The sequence below is a fragment of the Lissotriton helveticus genome, chromosome 8 (genome assembly GCF_964261635.1).
Source record: "Lissotriton helveticus chromosome 8, aLisHel1.1, whole genome shotgun sequence".
NCBI lineage: Eukaryota > Metazoa > Chordata > Amphibia > Caudata > Salamandridae > Lissotriton > Lissotriton helveticus.
This window is the reverse complement of record NC_136069.1, coordinates 6,217,342-6,237,787: the sequence shown is the minus strand read 5'-3', so window position 1 is coordinate 6,237,787 and position 20,446 is coordinate 6,217,342. Positions and strand designations below refer to the sequence as shown.

General features: G+C 50.1%; 1 protein-coding gene across 5 annotated transcripts in view; it reads left to right on the top strand.

Annotated features, from left to right (window-relative positions):
* The window catches only part of SPAG17 (sperm associated antigen 17), a 1,244,773-nt gene that overhangs the window by 711,416 nt on the left and 512,911 nt on the right, over positions 1 to 20,446 (top strand). For all 5 annotated transcript variants that reach the window (XM_078656351.1, XM_078656349.1, XM_078656348.1 and 2 more), the window contains 3 exons: positions 4,498 to 4,697; positions 9,767 to 9,867; positions 13,070 to 13,393. In XM_078656351.1, the coding sequence (XP_078512477.1) occupies positions 4,498 to 4,697; positions 9,767 to 9,867; positions 13,070 to 13,393 (625 nt within the window). The remainder of the gene's footprint in view (positions 1 to 4,497; positions 4,698 to 9,766; positions 9,868 to 13,069; positions 13,394 to 20,446) is intronic.

The following is a 20,446-nucleotide window of genomic DNA, read 5'->3' as shown; positions in this document are numbered from 1 at the left end:
AAGCGTTACCGAAGGTAAGTAACTTGTTCTTCCGTAGGTGTAAGCTTGAGACTTTGAGCTGTGTCCTGCTAGCACTGTGAGCTCCTTCTGTATGTGTGAGCTTGAGACTTGGACTTTGAGCTGTGTCCTGCTAGCACTGTGAGCTCCTTCTGTCTGTGTGAGCTTGAGACTTGGACTTTGAGCTGTGTCCTGTGAGCCCTGTGAGCTCCTTCTGTATGTGTGAGCTTGAGACTTGGACTTTGAGCTGTGTCCTGTGAGCCCTGTGAGCTCCTTCTGTATGTGTGAGCTTGAGACTTGGGCTTTGAGCTGTGTCCTGCTAGCACTTTGAGCTGCTTCTGTATGTGTGAGCTTGAGGCTTGGACTTTGAGCTGTGTCCTGCTAGCACTGTGAGCTCCTTCTGTCTGTGTGAGCTTGAGACTTGGACTTTGAGCTGTATCCTGTGAGTCCTGTGAGCTCCTTCTGTATGTGTGAGCTTGAGACTTGGACTTTGAGCTGTGTCCAGCACTGTGAGCTCCTTCTGTATGTGTGAGCTTGAGACTTGGACTTTGAGCTGTGTCCTGCCAGCACTGTGAGCTCCTTCTGTATGTGTGAGCTTGAGACTTGGACTTTGAGCTGTGTCCTGTGAGCTCCTTCTGTATGTGTGAGCTTGAGACTTGGACTTTGAGCTGTGTCCAGCACTGTGAGCTCCTTCTGTATGTGTGAGCTTGAGACTTGGACTTTGAGCTGTGTCCTGCCAGCACTGTGAGCTCCTTCTGTATGTGTGAGCTTGAGACTTGGGCTTTGAGCTGTGTCCTGCTAGTGCTGTGAGCTTCTTCTGTATGTGTGAGCTTGAGACTTGGGCTGTGAGCTGTGTACTGCTAGTGCTGTGAGCTCCTTCTGTATGTGTGAGCTTGAGACTTGGGCTTTGAGCTGTGTCCTGCTAGTGCTGTGAGCTTCTTCTGTATGTGTGAGCTTGAGACTTGGGCTGTGAGCTGTGTACTGCTAGTGCTGTGAGCTCCTTCTGTATGTGTAAGCTTGAGACTTTGAGCTGTGTCCTGCTAGTGCTATGAGCTCCTTCTGTACGTGTGAGCTTGAGACTTGGACTTTGAGCTGTGTCCTGCGAGCACTGTGAGCTCCTTCTGTATGTGTGAGCTTGAGACTTTGAGCTGTGTCCTGCTAACACAGTGAGCTGCTTCTGTATGTTTGAGCTTGAGACTTTGAGCTGTGTCCTGCGAGCACTGTGAGCTCCTTCTGTATGTGTGAGCTTGAGACTTGGACTTTGAGCTGCGTCCTGCGAGCACTGTGAGCTCCTTCTGTATGTGTGAGCTTGAGACTTGGACTTTGAGCTGTGTCCTGCCAGCACTGTGAGCTCCTTCTGTATGTGTGAGTCTGAGACTTGGACTTTGAGCTGTGTCCTGCGAGCACTGTGAGCTTCTTCTGTATGTGTGAGCTTGAGACTTGAGCTGTGTCCTGCGAGCACTGTGAGCTCATTCTGTATGTGTGAGCTTGAGACTTGGGCTTTGAGCTGTGTCCAGCACTGTGAGCTCCTTCTGTATGTGTGAGCTTGAGACTTGGACTTTGAGCTGTGTCCTGCGAGCACTGTGAGCTCCTTCTGTATGTGTGAGCTTGAGACTTTGAGCTGTGTCCTGCAAGCACTGTGAGCTCCTTCTGTATGTGTGAGCTTGAGACCTGGACTTTGAGCTGTGTACTGCTAGCACTGTGAGCTCCTTCTGTATGTGTGAGCTTGAGACGTGGACTTTGAGCTGTGTACTGCTAGCACTGTGAGCTCCTTCTGTATGTGTAAGCTTGAGACTTGGACTTTGAGCTGTGTCCTGTGAGTCCTGTGAGCTCCTACTGTATGTGTGAGCTTGAGACTCGGACTTTGAGCTGTGTCCTGCTAGCACTGTGAGCTCCTTCTGTATGTGTAAGCTTGAGACTTTGAGCTGTGTCCTGCTAGCACTGTGAGCTCCTTCTGTATGTGTAAGCTTGAGACTTTGAGCTGTGTCCTGTGAGCACTGTGAGCTCCTTCTGTATGTATGAGCTTGAGACTTGGACTTTGAGCTGTGTCCTGCTAGCACTGTGAGCTCCTTCTGTATGTGTAAGCTTGAGACTTGGACTTTGAGCTGTGTCCTGCTAGCACTGTGAGCTCCTTCTGTATGTGTAAGCTTGAGACTTTGAGCTGTGTCCTGCCAGCACTGTGAGCTCCTTCTGTATGTATGAGCTTGAGACTTGGACTTTGAGCTGTGTCCTGCTAGCACTGTGAGCTCCTTCTGTATGTGTGAGCTTGAGACTTGGACTTTGAGCTGTGTCCTGTGAGCACTGTGAGCTCCTTCTGTATGTGTGAGCTTGAGACTTGGGCTTTGAGCTGTATCCTGCTAGCACTGTGAGCTCCTTCTGTATGTGTGAGCTTGAGACTTGGGCTTTGAGCTGTGTCCTGCGAGCTCCTTCTGTATGTGTGAGCTTGAGACTTTGAGCTGTGTCCTACGAGCACTGTGATCTCCTTCTGTATGTGTGAGTTTGAGTCTTGGACTTTGAGCTGTGTCCTGCGAGCTCCTTCTGTATGTGTGAGCTTGAGACTTGGAATTTGAGTTGTGTCCTGCGAGCACTGTGAGCTCCTTTTGTACGTGTGAGCTTGAGACTTGGACTTTGAGCTGTGTCCTGCCAGTACTGTGTGTTCCTTCTGTATGTGTGAGCTTGAGACTTGGACTTTGAGCTGTGTCCTGCTAGCACTGTTAGCTCCTTCTGTATGTGTGAGCTTGAGATGTGGACTTTGAGCTGTGTCCTGCGAGCACTGTGAGCTCCTTCTGTATGTGTGAGCTTGAGACTTGGACTTTGAGCTGTGTCCTGCTAGCACTGTGAGCTTCTTCTGTATGTGTGAGCTTGAGACTTGGACTTTGAGCTGTGTCCTGTGAGTACTGTGAGCTCCTTCTGTATGTGTGAGCTTGAGACTTGGACTTTGAGCTGTGTCCTGCTAGCACTGTGAGCTCCTTCTGTATGTGTGAGCTTGAGACTTGGAGTTTGAGCTGTGTCCTGCTAGCACTGTGAGCTCCTTCTGTATGTGTGAGCTTGAGATGTGGACTTTGAGCTGTGTCCTGTGAGCACTGTGAGCTCCTTCTGTATGTGTGAGCTTGAGACTTGGACTTTGAGCTGTGTCCTGCGAGCACTGTGAGCTCCTTCTGTATGTGTGAGCTTGAGACTTGGAGTTTGAGCTGTGTCCTGCTAGCACTGTGAGCTCCTTCTGTATGTGTGAGCTTGAGACTTGGACTTTGAGCTGTGTCCTGCGAGCACTGTGAGCTCCTTCTGTATGTGTGAGCTTGAGACTTTGAGCTGTGTCCTGCTAACACAGTGAGCTGCTTCTGTATGTTTGAGCTTGAGACTTGGACTTTGAGCTGTGTCCTGCTAGCACTGTGAGCTCCTTCTGTATGTGTAAGCTTGAGACTTTGAGCTGTGTCCTGCTAGCACTGTGAGCTCATTCTGTATGTCACAAAGTGGCAGTAGCTTTGTTGGTAAGAGAAAGTGAACAATAATAAGACTTCTGGGGCTCGCGGCTAGGGCTGCTGACTTTGGAAAGGTGTTACCAAGTTGGAATTCTAGTCTTGGTTTAACATCCTGAAATTGTGACCAGATCACTTCATCTTCCTGTGCCTAAAAATGGGTAACGTCATCAGTTTCACTTTTAAAGCACTTTAATGCGCTTAGGCCAAGTTTGTGCTATGTAAAACTGCCAAAAATAAAGAAATACAAAAATTCTATACCATCAGACTTAATGAAACTGGAGGTCCCTTTGCCACTGGGATTGACCCTGCGAATTTTGTCAGTAACGAGGAATTTCTGGGGGATCAGTAATTCGTGGCCTTATTCCCCTGATAACTCCCAGTTCTGCACTGCAGTTTCCTGGAAACTTTGCCCTCTTTCAGTGGCGGTAATCTTGGGGAGAGCACCAGATGTCTGTGGTAAATCTGTGAACTTTATAGTTCTGGATGGTGCCTGTAAGAGGATGATTAACTCCTGATAGTTCTCCATGGTGCCTTTAAGAGGGGATTTAACTTCTCATATTTCTCAATGATAGTTCTCGATGGTGCCTTTGAGAAGGTGATTTGACTCCTCATAGTTCTCGATGGTGCCTTTGAATCCTAACACCTACTTTTATTGTTTGGGTTGAAAGAAACAAGAATGTGCCCGGTATTAAGAAAAAAATGTTCGAAATTACATGGCAGTATACTAACACACACCCTATTTTATTGCTATAAAGATGAGAAAAGATGACATTTTAAATTAATGTGGAGAATGTTTTGATTTGTTAATGACTGTCTTTATATATTCATACTTCTGAGAGAGAAAAGATCCAATATGTTGTCTAATAAATTCACTGCGTATTAATCGTCAATTTAAAATCTTAGAAGCTAAGGCTATTCTCGATAGGATTCTGTAGCTGAACAGAAATGACCATCTTTTGCATTCAGTGGAACCAAATGGTCTGGTACTTGAATCTTGCTCTCCCTTGTCCTCCCTCGATAGGAACTATCTGGAGCTGGTGGCGGCTTCTATCGCGCCTTGGACAAGTACGGAAGAGGTGAAATACCAGGAAGAGCAGACGGAGAAAGAGTTGGAAGCATTAAAACAAGCCAAGGCCTTGGAGCTGGCAGCTCTAACGGAGCCCCCAACCCCAGCCCCCAGCGGCAAGAAGGGAAAATCTGCTTCGCCAAAGAAATCCAAGAGTAAGTATGAGGCCTACCGGTCTGTCCACCTGCAGAGGGAACATCCTTGAGTCCGGGTCCTCCTGGCTCTGGTACTACATGGGACCCGCAGATGGTGAATTCTCAAGCGGGTGTACCACCCTCCCTTTCTGTCACCCACACCTCTTCTTCAGGTGATTTAGAAAAGAACTGTTCAAGGATACAAAGGTGCTAAACTGGTGCACTCCTTTTTAACACGCAAAATGTTTGCATTTTTGAAGTATTGTGGAAGAGGTGTGGCGCAGCGGCCACGGTGCCTGATTCCAGACAACGGGGTTCACGGTTTGATCCCCGGCACCAACTGCAGGTCAGCCAATACAATGATATCAGCATTGGAACCTCACCACGCCATTAGAATTGGGGCTGTATGCAAATAGCAAATGCATATATTCTCGCCTGTGGGTCAATTAGACATATTTACATCTCTGTAAGAGCTGGATCCAGTGATTCTGCTTGTAGGAACTGAGGTCACCAGTTCCCCAGGGTGTAGCTTGGCTCGAGCAGGCAGGCACCCGAAAGCTCAGGTGTAAAGTGACCACACAGTACACACATCCACTGAGACAGTGAGCGCACACAATGACGGAGACCACACCAGTGAGGTTGATTTAAATCAATACGTTTTATCTAGATCAAGGTTCAGCGAAATCAGGAATCAAGGCATCAGCATCTCCTTAGTACATTTCATTAAAGTATTTGATCAGAGGAGCAAAGGGAGCAGTTCAATAACCAATATAACATGTCACAATAACCATTTCATGAAAGCCATCAGCACTTCTCTCCATAACTATAGGCATTTAGTTCACCTTTCAGCAAGCCTGAATAAACATTTCAGCAATCATGAATAAACATTTCAGCAATCATGAATAAACATTTCATTAAAGAGATAAGTGTGTCAATACCCAGCAATAAGCAGTTCATTAGGCAGAAGTAAAAACTCTTTAGAAATCAGGCAACATCTCCTTCAGGTAAAAATAACCATCTCCTTATGGGAGGCAAACATTTCATTAGGCAAGAAGAAACATGGCATTAGGCAGGGATAACCATTGCATTCAAGGTAAACCATCTCATTAGCAGAAGTGAACCATTGCATTAGCCAGCACTAAACAGGTATACGGCTAAAATGCACATTTAACTTGACCCCAGGCAGGGGTTAACTTGACTAGCCCCGGGCCTAGGGGCCTACCAGAGTCTGGGCCCAGTCTCAAGTCCTCCGCCGGTTTCGGGGCCTCCTTTTCACTCCCGGGAGGCCCCGCTCTGCTCGTGTAGTCCGCCCTCCCCCGGGACGTTACCTGTGGCTTCGGGCCTCCTCCAAGCCCCTTGCGGCGGAATCGGCAGGCCGGGGAGGGCTCCTGCCCTCCGGGGCCTTACTTGGCCCAGTGCAGTCGGCAGGGGCTCCAGACTCGCTCTGAGCCCCCGCGCCAGTGTCTCGTCCGGTCCCGGGCCTTCCTTTAGCCTGGCAGCACCCGGGGACCAATGGGGCTCAAGGGCACTCCCGCAGCCGCCTATGGCAGCGCGGTCTGCGGGGGCGCGACGTCAGCGGCCAATCTTCCGACGCCCCCATCACGTGAGGCCGGCAGGATGGCTTCGTCGGGCCTAGTGCAGCCCAGCGGCAAGGTGCGGCGGCCCTCTCCTGGCTCAGGGGGCCACAGAGGGGCTGAAGTTGGCAGCGACGGCCACACCGGGGAAGCACCGAGACTGCAATGGGGTCCGACGGCCTTTGGTGCGTGGCGGGGCCGCGTCAGCACAGCGAAGGCTTCGGCGGTGAGTTGGCCTGCTAGCGCTTCCCTGAGGCAGCGCGGGGACGATGTAGAGCTCCGAGACACACACCAATGTCCCGGGGCAGCGGCGGCGAGTGCCGTCCAGATAGCGCTTCCAGGACACAGCACAACGGGGACAGGGAGGCGCTTGTTGACTATAGCGCCTCGGGGACACACAGGCGGGCGGCACAGCACTGTGCCAGGCAGCAATGTTCAGGGTTCTAGCGCTTCCCCAGGGCACAGCAGGGGCGCGCGGGGAAGGCAGTTCATGCAGCTTAAGCCAGACAGGCCGCACGACGGTGGCAGGACAAGTAATTAAGGCAGTTCAGGCAAGGCAGGACAGCGCTGGGGCCACAGGTTGAGGCACGGGGCGCAGAGATGGCAAAGCCCAATACCTGGTTGATCCCCAGTAGTCCTGTGGGCAGTTAGGTTTCTTCTTGGCACGTGGTAGTTCTGGTGCCCTTTTGTGGAAGCAGATTCTTAGTTTCTTGAGGGGGGGGTTGAGTTGAAGGCTGCTGACAGGATTCCTCAGCAGGCCACCGCAGGTGGTCCCTGGGTTCCCCTCCCGCCGGGCCAGATCAGTGGGCTAGTTCAGTGTTCCTCACACAGCTTGGTGGGCAGCGCCTAAACCCTGTCACCCCCAGTGGTATAGGTTTCTGACTAGGCCCTACCAACTAAGTCTCCTGCGAAGGGTCCCCCAGGTCAGTGATGCCCCAACTGACTAAAAACTTTCCCTCCTTTCTTTATATAGGCCCAGGTCAGGTGACCACTCTCTGAGGCGGCAAAAGCAGACCCCGCCCCTATTCTAGAAGGTTCCAGGAGCTTCCCTACTCCAGCTATGGGCAGGCAAGGTAGGCTGGTATTGCAACAATGTTTAGGGGTTCCAGCCAGCTCCTGGAAACTAGGGTGCTACTAGAAAGGCCACGTTGCAGTAGCAGGGGCCTGTGGCAGCCATGTTGGAAGTAGAGAGCACCTGCACCGTAGCATTGATTTTAACGTTACACCGGGCATCTCAACCTCACAGGGCCCATACAACTTCGTTACGATGGGGGGACATCCTGAATTCGGGGAGCGAAAAGCGAAAAATTTCCGGGAAAAGGGCCAAGTCCAACACTGCGGTTAAAGAAAATCTGGGCACAAGGCAACTGACGACTAAAAGTGTTTATAAATACAAATAAAAATAACTATATGTGAATCACAGATTTGACCAGCCACCAGGCCTCCAGCAAATCGGATTGGAGCAAGCTCAGCGAGTGAAAGCAAGGCCCAAAATGATAACATTCTACTCTTAGACATTTGATGAAGACCACATGACTTTGTCAAACATAGGGAATGCCCAGGAGTCTAAGTCTGAGATCATGAGAAAGTACGAAGACTGCTTTCAGATACTTGTTGGCTGAACCGGTGAGTGTCGTTTCTCATCTTGAGGGGTGGGATGTGAAAAAGATGTTCTTCAAGTAATCGACGGGCACCTCCTGTAGGCATGGTTCACACGCGCAAGGAAATTGATGCCAAGTCTGTGATCCTGTTTGTCTTACTTTCTGAGTCTGAAATGGAAGTGTCAGGAGCTGCAGATGCAGACGTGTTCTCTGGCTGCTGAAGTGGTCTGCACCTCACTAGCAGGTGTTGGGATGCAGGGCTTTGTAATGTACCTAAGAGCACTACAAAGTTGATGATGGCCACCGTGGAATGCAGGCTTGCCCAATAGAGGCTAGCATAAAAGGAGTTAGTGCTGTTCATTTAGGTCTCGCCTAAGATAGTGCATGCGCTGCTCCTTGAGTGACCTTGTATTACCTTACAGTCTCTTCAAAGGCCGCCCATTGCGTACAATTGGTTGGCTTCATGGTCTCTCTCAGGCTTAGAGCCCGCCCATTGCTTACCATTGGTTGGCTTCATGGTCTCTCTCAGGCTTAGAGACCGCCCATTGCTTACCATTGGTTAGCTTCATGGTCTCTCTCAGGCTTGGATCCCGCCCATTGCTTACCATTGGTTAGCTTCATGGTCTCTCTCAGGCTTAGAGCCCGCCCATTGCTTACCATTGGTTAGCTTCATGGTCTCTCTCAGGCTTAGAGCCCGCCCATTGCTTACCATTGGTTAGCTTCATGGTCTCTCTCAGGCTTAGAGCCCGCCCATTGCTTACCATTGGTTAGCTTCATGGTCTCTCTCAGGCTTAGAGCCCGCCCATTGCTTACCATTGGTTAGCTTCATGGTCCCTCTCAGGCTTAGAGCCCGCCCATTGCTTACCATTGGTTGGCTTCATGGTCTCTCTCAGGCTTGGAGCCCGCCCATTGCTTACCATTGGTTGGCTTCATGGTCTCTCTCAGGCTTAGAGCCCGCCCATTGCTTACCATTGGTTGGCTTCATGGTCTCTCTCAGGCTTAGAGCCCGCCCATTGCTTACCATTGGTTAGCTTCATGGTCTCTCTCAGGCTTAAGCCCGCCCATTGCTTACCATTGGTTAGCTTCATGGTCTCTCTCAGGCTTAGAGCCCCCCCATTGCTTACCATTGGTTGGCTTTATTGTCACTCATTTGTTTACTTGTACACATTATCCGTGTGCTTGCCTCAGAACCTCCCTTACACCCTCCATTGTCCGTGTGCTTACCTCAGCCACTTCCCCAGGGAGAGGGTCAGAGTGAGGCTTCTCAGCACCAATAGACGGCCATGGATAACCCAAGAGTGTGTGGCCAGGCCTTAGAGCTATCGAGGCCGCCAGTAGGGAAGGTGCCGCCCCATCCGGCAGTGGGAACCACCACTCTGGGGTAGATGGGGTGCAGGACGGTGGGGGGTGGATGACTGATGGCCCCTTTTCTTCCTCTCAGGGCTTCTACCAGGAAGAGTTACTCTTCTGGATCCTCCCATAGACTGACCCCCAGACATGGACCGTGTATTGTGCCCCCGGGGTACAAGAGACATGTCCAGATAAGAGTGAGTGGAAAGGAAGCGCCTTCCATTGCATCAAGAAGGGGACACAGTTAAATGAGCCACCAACACTTTCGGTAAGACATTAGAAATATCTTTGAAGTAAGACACTTGTGTCTTGCCTCTTTAAGAACCCCTGTACCCTACAGGGGAAAGCTATAGGCTGCAGGTGAGTGAGCAGACAGACAGACAGACAGACAGACAAGCCACCTGTAGACCTCAACATGAAAGTATCTCTGGCTCTCATACACTTGGTTTGTTTCAGCATCTACTGCAGCTTTATAAAAGAATAAAAACTAAAAGTGAAACAGACCTAGTACAAACCACAATGAATGACATGTTTCTTCTCTGCTGTCTGACTTTTCTCTGCACAGGTCCCAAAGGGAAGAAGACCCCCCCTCCTAAGCCCGAGCCGGAGCCTGAGCCAGAGCCCGAGGAGCCAAAGAACCCATTCATTCGAGAGGGGTCCCTCAAGGTGAGTCTGAGGGCCGCGGACTCAAGGTTAGTCCCCAAACTGTCCCTCAAGATGAGTCTGAGGGCCACTGCCTCAAGGTGAGTCTGAGGCCTGCTGCCTCAAAGTAAGTCTGAGGGCCTGTACTTCAAGGTGAGTCCCCAAACTGTCCCTCACGGTGAGTCCGAGGGCCGCTGACTCAAGGTGAGTCCCCAAACTGTCCCTTAAGGTGAGTCTGAGTGCCTCTCCCTCAAGGTGAGTATGAGGGTCGCTGCCTCAAGGTGAGTCCCCAAACTGTCCCTCAAGGTGAGTCCGAGGCCCGCTGACTCAAGGTTAGTCCCCAAACAGTCCCTCAAGGTGAGTCCGAGGGCCACTGACTCAAGGTGAGTCCCCAAACTGTCCCTTAACTCCTTCCCTGCGGAGGCTATTCCCCCGCCACGCTAAGGTGGCGGGGGGGCAGCGCGGCGCTCACCCGCTGGTGACGGAACCGCTCCGTCACCAGCCTCAGGTGAGCTGTGCTGATGACGGAGCGGTTCCGTCATGGCCCCGCCCGCTCAATAGAACGCGCCACACAGGCGCAAAATCAGCGCCGCGCAGGCGCAACGGGCGGGCCATGACGGAACCGCTCCGTCATCAGCACTGTGCCATCGTGGCTGATGACCGAGCGGTTCCGTCATCAGCATCGATGTCGTTAAGGTGAGTCTGAGTGCCTCTCCCTCAAGGTGAGTCCGAGGGCCACTGACTCAAGTTGAGTCCCCACCTGTTCCTCAAGGTGAGTCTGAGGGACGCTGCCTCAAGGTGTGTCGACGTGGTGCACAGGGGTTCTGTTCCAGCGGTTCCAACGAGGGATCATGATCTCAAGCTTGGTGAGAGGACAGGGCAGGCCTCGAGGGAGTTGCAGAATCACCATCTGTGTTGCTGAGCCTTTCGGAGTCCGTGGTAGCCTAGAAGCAGCAGACCTGTCAGCTTGGTTCTGTGCCTGCAGATCCAGGGAAGTGACTCCTTCACATCAAGGGAGATTCCTTCTGGCGTCTTGAATGTCCAAATGGCCTTGGAATGTTCCTGTATGGAGCCTGGGAACAGACATTGCTGCAGACTTGAAGGACGACGAGCCCAGGAGCAGCAGGAGTCTTCCCACTTGCAGTCTCAGAACCCAGAGCGAAGTCCAGCAAGGTCCAGAGTGCCCAGACAAACAAGTGGTGTCTTGATATGACTCTTGTCCCACAACAAGTCTAGGGACCCTCCCACAGGTAAGCCCTTAAGTACCCTAAGGAAAGGTTTGGGACAGTTTAGGATGCCCTCCTATTGGAGGGACTGGACAGTGGGGAGGATACTTCCATGTGGTTTGGCCAGTTTCGCGCCAGAGCAGAGCCAACGGCTCCCTGAACTGGTTTGAACTGGACAATGCAAGGAGGGCACCAAATGTGCCCTGCAAGCAGTCTCAGTGGCACTGGTAAGCACCCCCACCTTGTCCCAATACACTAAACCTTGTCTGGAAGGTGGTCACACCCACCTGTGACAGGATATCTATTGTCCTTTCTTCTCCTGCTTGAACTTGGCTCAGCAGCAGGAGGGCAGAATCGTGTCTCTGGTCGGCAGCAGCACTAGCCTGCTGTCCGGTTCTGGAAGACTGATACTGGGAGCACTGACGGCCTCCCAGAGGAGATTTACAGTGCATTGGCATTGAATCATACTCTCACACCATTTACAGTGAGGGGGTATGATTCTGACATGTTTGATGCCAAACATTACAGGGTTCTCCCTCAAGGTGAGTCTGAGGTCTTCTCTCTCAAGGTGAGTCTAAAGGCCTGTCCCTCAAGGTGAGTCTGAGGGTCTCCCCTTCCAGGTGAGTCTGTGAGCTTCCGCTTCAGGTGACTCTCCCTCAAGGTGAGTCTGAGGGCCTGCCCCTGAAGGTGAGTCTGAGGACACGTTCCTCAATGTGAGTCTGAGGAGCTGTCCCGCAGTATGAGTCTGAGGGCCTCTCCCTCAATGAGAGCCTGAGGGGATCTCCTTCAAGGTGAGCCTGAGGGACGCTTCCTCACGGTGAGTCTGGAGGCCTGTCCCTCAAGGTGAGTCTTGAGGGTCTCTCCCTGAAGGTGAGCCTGAGGGCATGTCCTTCAAGGTGATTCTGAGGGCCTGTTCCTCAAAGTGAGTCTTAGGGCGTGTCCTCTAAGGTGGGTCCCCAAACTGCCCCTTAAGGGGAGTGTGAGGGCCTCTCCCTCAAATTGAGTCTGAGGGCCTCTCCCTCAAGGTGAGTATGAAGGCCTGTCCCTCAATGTGAGTGTGGGTTGTAGTTCCTCAAGGTGAGTCTGAGGACCTCTCCCTCAAGGTGAGTATGAAGGCCTGTCCCTCAATGTGAGTGTGTGTTGCTGTTCATCAAGGTGAGTTAGAGGACCTGTCCCTCGAGGTGAATCTGAAGAACTGTCCCTCAATGTGAGTCTGAGCCACTGTCCCGCAAGGTAAGTCCAAGGAAGTGTCCTTTAAGATCAGCCTGAAAAATTGTCCTTCAAGGTCAATCTAACAAACTGTCCCTCAAGGTGTGACTGAGGGCCTGTCCCTCAGATGAGTCTGAGGGCCTCTCCCTCAAGGTGAGTACCAAGAACTATCCCTCAGGTAATACCATCAGGTGCAAATACCTGGATGGCCCTCCGGGTGAGTGCCAAAAGGTGTCCTTCAAGGTGACTACAAAGATATGTCCCTCAAGGTGAGAGAACTGGTCCTCGAGGTGAGTCCAAAAAATAGTCCCTCGATCTGAGCACAAAGACCTGGCCCCGGAGAGAGCAACCACTTTTGTTCATGTGCCAACGTTTGTTTATATCCCTACAGAGCCTAGAAACTCAGGGAATGAGGGAGCTTAAAGACATGTAAGGAATCTGACGATGCACTCCACTTCCCCTCTAGGGGGTGGAGTCCTCAGCCACCTATTGACACTGAACAGAAAGCGGCCTCTTCAGTACTAGGGTGAGGTGTGTACTTGTGGGTTGTGCACGAGTCCACCAGATATCAGACTGAGAGCATCTACCAGCTTCACGAGTAGACCACACAGTGACCATGTGATGTAGTCAGGACCCTTTTCCTTCCTAGTCATTCGCTCATTCATGGAACGCTCTGTCGAGGCGCTGTACCTCCGGCGTGGGGCGGTTCCTACCACAGTCTTGATGCTAAGGCTTCTTGACTCCGTGGTGGACGAAAAGGAAAATAATGATTCAGATGTTGTTTCTTTCAGGCCTGGAAGGAGGAGCAGGATCGGCTGATGGAAGAAGAGCGGCTGAAGGAAGAGCAGAAAGCACAGAAGCGTGGAAGAGGCGAAGGCAAGAAGAAAGGGAAAAAGAAGGAGCGGGGCGGCTCCGCCGATAGCAAAGCGTCCAAGACGTCCAAGGACTCCAAAGGGTCCAAGGATTCCAAGGGATCCAAGGATTCCAAGGGGTCCAAGGGATCCAAAGGATCATCCAAGAAATCCTCGAAGGGCAAAGGGAAGGCAGAGCCAGCAGAGGGCCAGGAAACCGTCCATGAGGGCGCAGCGCCCCCTCCGCCAGACCGAGTCTACCCGGTAAGAAGATCCTCCATGCTGATGGAGACTCTGTCTGTCTGTCCGTCTGTCTGTCTGCCAGAGTAGTATAGACATTGATGGAGGCTCAGTCCAACCGTCTGTCTGCCAGAGGCTCAGTCCTACCGTCTGTCTGTCTGTCTGTCTGCCAGAGTAGTATAGACATTGATGGAGGCTCAGTCCAACCGTCTGTCTGTCTGTCTGCCAGAGTAGTATAGACATTGATGGAGGCTCAGTCCAACCGTCTGTCTGCCAGAGGCTCAGTCCTACCGTCTGTCTGTCTGTCTGTCTGCCAGAGTAGTATAGACATTGATGGAGGCTCAGTCCAACCGTCTGTCTGCCAGAGGCTCAGTCCTACCGTCTGTCTGTCTGTCTGTCTGCCAGAGTAGTATAGACATTGATGGAGGCTCAGTCCAACCGTCTGTCTGCCAGAGGCTCAGTCCAACCATCCGTCTGTCTGTCTGCCAGAGTAGTATAGACATGGATGGAGGCTCAGTCCAACCGTCTGTCTGCCAGAGGCTCAGTCCAACCGTCCGTCTGTCTGTCTGCCAGAGTAGTATAGACATTGATGGAGGCTCAGTCCAACCGTCTGTCTGCCAGAGGCTCAGTCCAACCATCCGTCTGTCTGTCTGCCAGAGTAGTATAGACATTGATGGAGGTTCAGGCCAACTGTCTGTCTACCAGAGTTTCTTCTGTGTCTATAGGAGGAGGCTTCACTTTACTGAACCCTGCGAGAGAACATGGAAGGTGTTGTCATGTCTATGATGTCACAGCAGCATACAACCAATCATAGAAGCTGCTATCCATGGCTACGATGTCACAACAGCATACAACCAATCATAGAAGCTGCTGTCCATGGCTATGATGTCACAGCAGCATTTAACCAATCATAGAAGCTATTGACCATGGCTATGATGTCACAGCAGCATACTCCCAATCATAGAAGCTGCTGTCCATGGCTACGATGTCACAACAGCATACAACCAATCATAGAAGCTACTATCCATGGCTATGATGTCACAGCAGCATTTAACCAATCATAGAAGCTATTGACCATGGCTATGATGTCACAGCAGCATACTCCCAATCATAGAAGCTGCTATCCATGGCTACGATGTCACAGCAGCATACAACCAATCATAGAAGCTGCTATCCATGGGTATGATGTCACAGTTTAAGGTGAGAGTGCACAGAATCTGTGCACTCAACATGATGCGCACTACTCTCAGATCCTTTAGGTTCCTACAGTACAACATAAACATTTTCAAATCAATAAAGCTCTTTTTTTGTCTTTCCAATTTGTATTTAATATTGAAATCTTGTTTGAGATTTTTGCATAGGTAAATTTCCACATTGACATTGTTATTACACTCTTCTGTATGTCAGCAATGTTACATGACATTGTGCATATCCGTATCATTAGACATTAGATAGATCAAGGTTCCTTGAGGATTCCCAATGCATTTCAGGTTTGTGACCCTTCTTCAGGGGAACTGTAAATACAACATAACACTCATGTAACCATACTAGGAACAGCACTTACTATTGAAACAACAAACAATGTTACCATAGATCTGTGCATTGATAATAACATTGTTTCCCCCCTCCACATTTGAAATGTTGGTTAAATGTAAGCCAAAACCAACCATCGCTTGGGATTAAAGGAGAGATACCTGTGATTGTGGAAAGAGAAAAGAATGAAAATATGGACACCAACTAGATAGTAAAAGAAAGTGTAAACACCTGGTCATACCAGTTCAAAGCATAGTGGAAAAATGTAATAAACACAAACTCCAAGCTGCGCCACCATCCCACTCTTTCCAAGTGCTACTACTGATCCCAGCATGCACCAAAAGTTCTTACTTAATGGATAATCCAATGCAACACGACGAACAATGAAGAAGTTGTAGGTTGAAACACTGAAACAATAAAAGTATACCCGATGCACGAAATTTGCACGTATCTCCCAAAAGAAGATTGAATGTTTGAACATGACATAACCTAAATGTCTTATAATCGCTACAGCTTGAGAAAACAATCAGTGCTTCCATCTGTCAAGAAAGCGTACAGCCTTTTTAGACATCCAAGCTGAAAAACACACAACTAACAAATGCTATTAAATCACTCAACCGTCTACCTGATTCTCCCGCCCTCCGAGAGTGCAATCCCCCGTGCACGTATTGTTATGAATCCCTGGGCGTTCATGTTCAGAAGTCTTCAGGGAATGTAAATCACATGCTCTCAATAATTGAGCATGAAAAGAGACTCTTTGAATTGGTCTGAGGAGCGAAAACCGCCCAGATGCCTCCACTGTCTCTATAACAAACGCAAAAATTGTGCCTGAGCATAAAAAGCTCTACAGCCCAGCTATATCAACCTCATAATAAAAAAAAAAGGAATTATGAAAAACTCCTCTTATTAATGCCAGAGCGAGTCTGAAATGTGAAAAAATGAGTAAAAAACAGAAAGCATGTGTTTGTGCAATACGAACAAAAGGAAAGAAAAGTCCCCAGAAAAAGTGCAGCTACGATGCATTCATTATTCTCCTTCCAAATTACACAGAATGATACAGTTTGTGACGATCATTTTTGAGAGTGCACGCAGGTGTGTGGAAGATTTGTTAATGGTTATTCTTGTGTATGTCAGTGTGCGTCTCTCTTATTACAAAAAAAAAAATTCTAGTTGGTCATTGAGTCCTTTTGGGATTAACGTATCTAAATGCTTAATCCAAATGGTTTTTCTCTTTACTGTTAGGTGTGCAATGTTGTTTGAATTAATTATTTGTTGTTGAAATATGTTTGTGCTACGGTAAATTTTTTGTACACTTTGAACCATTGTTTGGATAAAATATTGATTGCCTCTGGTTCTGGTGGTTAGGGCTGCCCCTGTGGTGGTTAATTATATATATATATATCCAAGAGCACCCTGTGCCGCTGTTGGCGCGGAGGGTGGCATTCCGCCATCTCTTTCACACAACAATGGTTGGACACTTTCTCCTCATGATTTACAATGGCCCGAGTGGGTTCACTCTTTGAACATGTTTCAGGTTCCTAAATCACCCCACATAGAGACTCCACCAGGCATATGAGTGCATGGAACAGCCTATCACAGGTAGGCAGCTTCTACAGAACATCAAATGCTACAGATTCCCTGCATTATCTACTGGGGGTCCTACATCCCAAGGCATATTAGGGTACAAAACAACCTATCACAGGTAAGTAACTTCTACAGTACATAAAATGCTACATCTTTTCTGTCTCCTCTGTTATGGGGTCCTACATCCCAAGGCATATGATTGCATGGAACACCTATCACAGGTACGTAGCTTCTACAGTGCATCAAATGCTGCAGCTCTCCTGCATCACCTGTTGGAAGGTCCTACATCTCAAGGCAGATGAGGGCACAGAACAAGCTGTCACAGATGCACTGCTTCACCACGTGATGCGCTCTCTCCCCCTGACAAGGGCAGTACACTCCCACACCTCACCGCACTGACAGGAGCCCCGTCCCGTGTACACATGTTCCTTGCCATCCGAGGAATCCTAGAACCTCATACTTTTGCTCTCTATCCCTGACGGACCTTGGCAGTTACACTAAGTCCACTCCCACTCAAGCCCAGGTCCGACCGCCATCCTGGCCTCCCTGGCTGCCCGAAGGGGTCCCCTTGGTGCACCCTCTCCGCAAGTCTAGGATCGCGGTATACAGCTCGCTGTCTCCCCTGCCACGCCTTCCCCCCCATAGTCAGCTTCCTGGGCGTCAACTGTTCACGCTGCTCATTAATGAGTGCTCTCTGGGGACCCTTCCCTACGTGGCTGGCATATTGTCTGCCTGTCCTCCCCTCCACCCCCTCCTTTCATCCCATCCCACCTGGATACCTCCCCTGTTTGTGTCCCCACCCTTTCCTCCTCTACCTCGCCACACCTCTCACTTCACTCCCTCGCGACCCCCCTCCCACTGGCACACCTAGGCTTGCTCCTTCTCTGCGCTCCCCTCCTCGCCCCGGCTCCCCCGCCGATCGCACCACCTCGCTGCACACATAACCCCCTATACACCTGTCCACCACCTTACCTGTTCACTCCTCCACGCTTGGACCTGACCCCAGCATCCCACCGCAGCCCATCATTGTTGTGGGTCCTCTGATCACCCATGCCTGCTCCCACTGCGCACGCCTCCCACCCCCATCACATCCTCACTTGGAATCTTAATAGCCTTACGCCCTACATTAAAAGGGAGAAGGTGCTCTCTTACCTCCAGGCGAGGGGGCGGATCTGCCTCTATTGCTGGAGACTCACCTGACAGCCTATAACCCGACAAGCTGCGCCGCGATTGAGTGGGAAAGGGGATACATAGCAGCATTGCGGCTGCACCGCCCACTGAGGGAGGGAGGCAAGTGTGGGGTGGTAAACCTCATCTGGAAGTCTTTGCCCATCACAATAGTGAAAACATGGTCTGACCATAACAGCAGATACGCATTTGCCAAATTGCGAATAGGGGATAGGTCCCCTCTGTGTAGGATCAGTATGCGCACCAATGGAGGCAAAATGCTCCTTATCCAGTATTGGGGTATCTTTCATAGATTCACATGCCTGAATCATTCCCCGTCGCTGAGGCGGGATTCCCACGGTATATAAAAAAGCAGTGCCAAAAGTAAATTATGGTAGTAGGCCCTAAATACAGGCCTGAGGCCTAGATTGCAGTAGCCTATCTACCTCATTATGCTGAAAAGACCCAAGTCTTTGTCACAGCCAATCAGCTGTCAGCACCCTCTAGAACCCTCTTTGCAGAGCCAATTCTCCTCAGATTTTCAACGCACGTCGTGTGGAAGGGAGTCTCCCTGAGTGCCTACTCAATTTTTTCTTCAGGATGTCAGAGAAGAAGGCCTTGTTCAGACCTTGCAGGACATGCGACAAAAAGAGAGTACATGTTGATGATCAACATAAGGACTGTATATATTGCCTCTATCCTTCTCATGAGGCCCACAATTGTAAGATTTGCCGAACCTTCCCTTCTAAAACCTTGAGGGATAGGGAGGCTAGAGTCTTGTTATGGCTCAAATCTTCTAAAGCTGATGATGATGATGGAGCTTCAACATCAAGCAAAAGAGCAAGATCTGAGGAGAGTACATCAAGTGAGGGGAGAAAACAACTGAAAACCTCCCACTCCACTTCTGGTGATACTCACAAGTCTCCTTCAGCTTCTTCAGAACCTTCTGTTAAGGATTCAAAGAATCATAAAACCGTGAGTAAAAGCTGCTCTGTCCCTTCAGCTTTCTCTATCTCTACAATATCATCTTCAGCTCCTTCTTTGACGGCTACTGTAACTACTACTGCTATCACCTCTCCAATCCTGTCAACTAAGATTTCTATCGTCACAAAAAAGACCATTGTCGACAAGTAGTCGACGAGAACCTCGTCGTCGAAGCATTCGTTGAAGAAAACACCGTCAATGACATCTTCGTCGTCAGCGAGATCATTATCTATACCGTCGACGACGACTGACCCATTGACGAAGAAGTCAAGGCCGTCGACGACGATCCCGTCGACGACGATCCGGTCGACGTCGAGTTCTCTGTCGACGACGAGTCCGTCGACGATGCCTCCGTCGACGTCGAGTCCTCCGTCGATGTCGAGTCCGTCGACGATGCCTCGGTCGAGGTCGAGTCCGTCGACAGTGCCTCCGTCGACGGCGCCGTCGACAACGAAAAACAAGAGTCCATTGACGGCTGTACCGTCTACTGCGCTAGCAACGTCATCGGTGGCATCCATATCAGCAGTGCAGGCTTTTTCAACGCCTGTTGCATCCAAGAGTTTCCAGCTAAGTTCTTTCCAAAGGCAGGAATACTCGTATATTTCGCCACTAACTCCCTCTCACCTCTTGGACACCTATGATCAGGATGAAGAGGGAGATTATGAGGATGATGATAATGAAGGAGCCTTTGGAGTAGCACGCCATTCTTCGGACCTAATTATAAAATGTCAGGATGACGATGAGGAGAGCTACCTGAAAATCCTCCTTCTGATCCGTGGGATTCATATATTGCCAAGGATTGATAAGAAGTATCGAGCTCCATTTGACAGTCCATCTTGCCTTGTGGGTCACCCGAGACCAGACTCGGTTATTTCTCAGGCAGCGCAACAAAAATTGAAAAATCCAGCTACGCCCATCACTACTCCACCGGATAAGGAGGGACGTCGACTTGACCTTATCGGGAAGAAATTCTCGACCATGGCGGCCGCCTCAATCCGAGCTGCTAATTTGTTGGCGATCATAGGGCGCTATGATCGCCAAATGTAGTCAGATACGACACCCTTCATTGATTTGATCCCAGAAGACAGCAGAGCAGAAGCTCGCAAGATTTTGACAGAAGGAGAACGCGCAGCCTCCGAAACTATCGACTGCGCCCTGGATATTGCCAACACCAACTTCAGGCACTTAGCTGCAGCGGCCGTCCTCAGGTGTCAAGGTTGGCTAAAAGCTACCACCTTCAGACCAGAGGTTCAAATAAAGATCTTAGACATGGCCTATGACGGCAAGTCTCTATTTGGCAAGCACATTGACGAGCCCCTCCAAGCGATCAAGATGGACACTGATACTGCTAGGTTGTTAGGTTCCCTGCAATTCAAACGAGGTTCTTACAGAGGATCTAGAGGACGTGGCTACTCTTCTAGAGGAGGTTACCATCAGCAGGGCAGACAGTATCAATCCCACTACCGTCAAGATTATAACTCATCTTACCGTCAGTCAAACACGGCTGGTTTCTCTCGCCAAGGGGGCCGCAGACGCTCCAACAATCAAGGGCGAGATACTCACAAGAACAAGTGAGTTCAACCGGGCGCCATCCGCATCCTTTCCCCTACCTGTGGGCGCGAAAATATCTGTATTCCATCAACAATGGCAGAAAATGACCACCTATCAGTGGGTGTTAGATCTGGTACAACATGGACACACCCTGGAATTCGTTACCAAACCACCAACTGTTCCGCCCAAGGGACCCCCTCCCCCTCGTCTTCACTTATTGTTCAAGGAGGTTCAAACAATGCTCCTAAAGAACGCCAT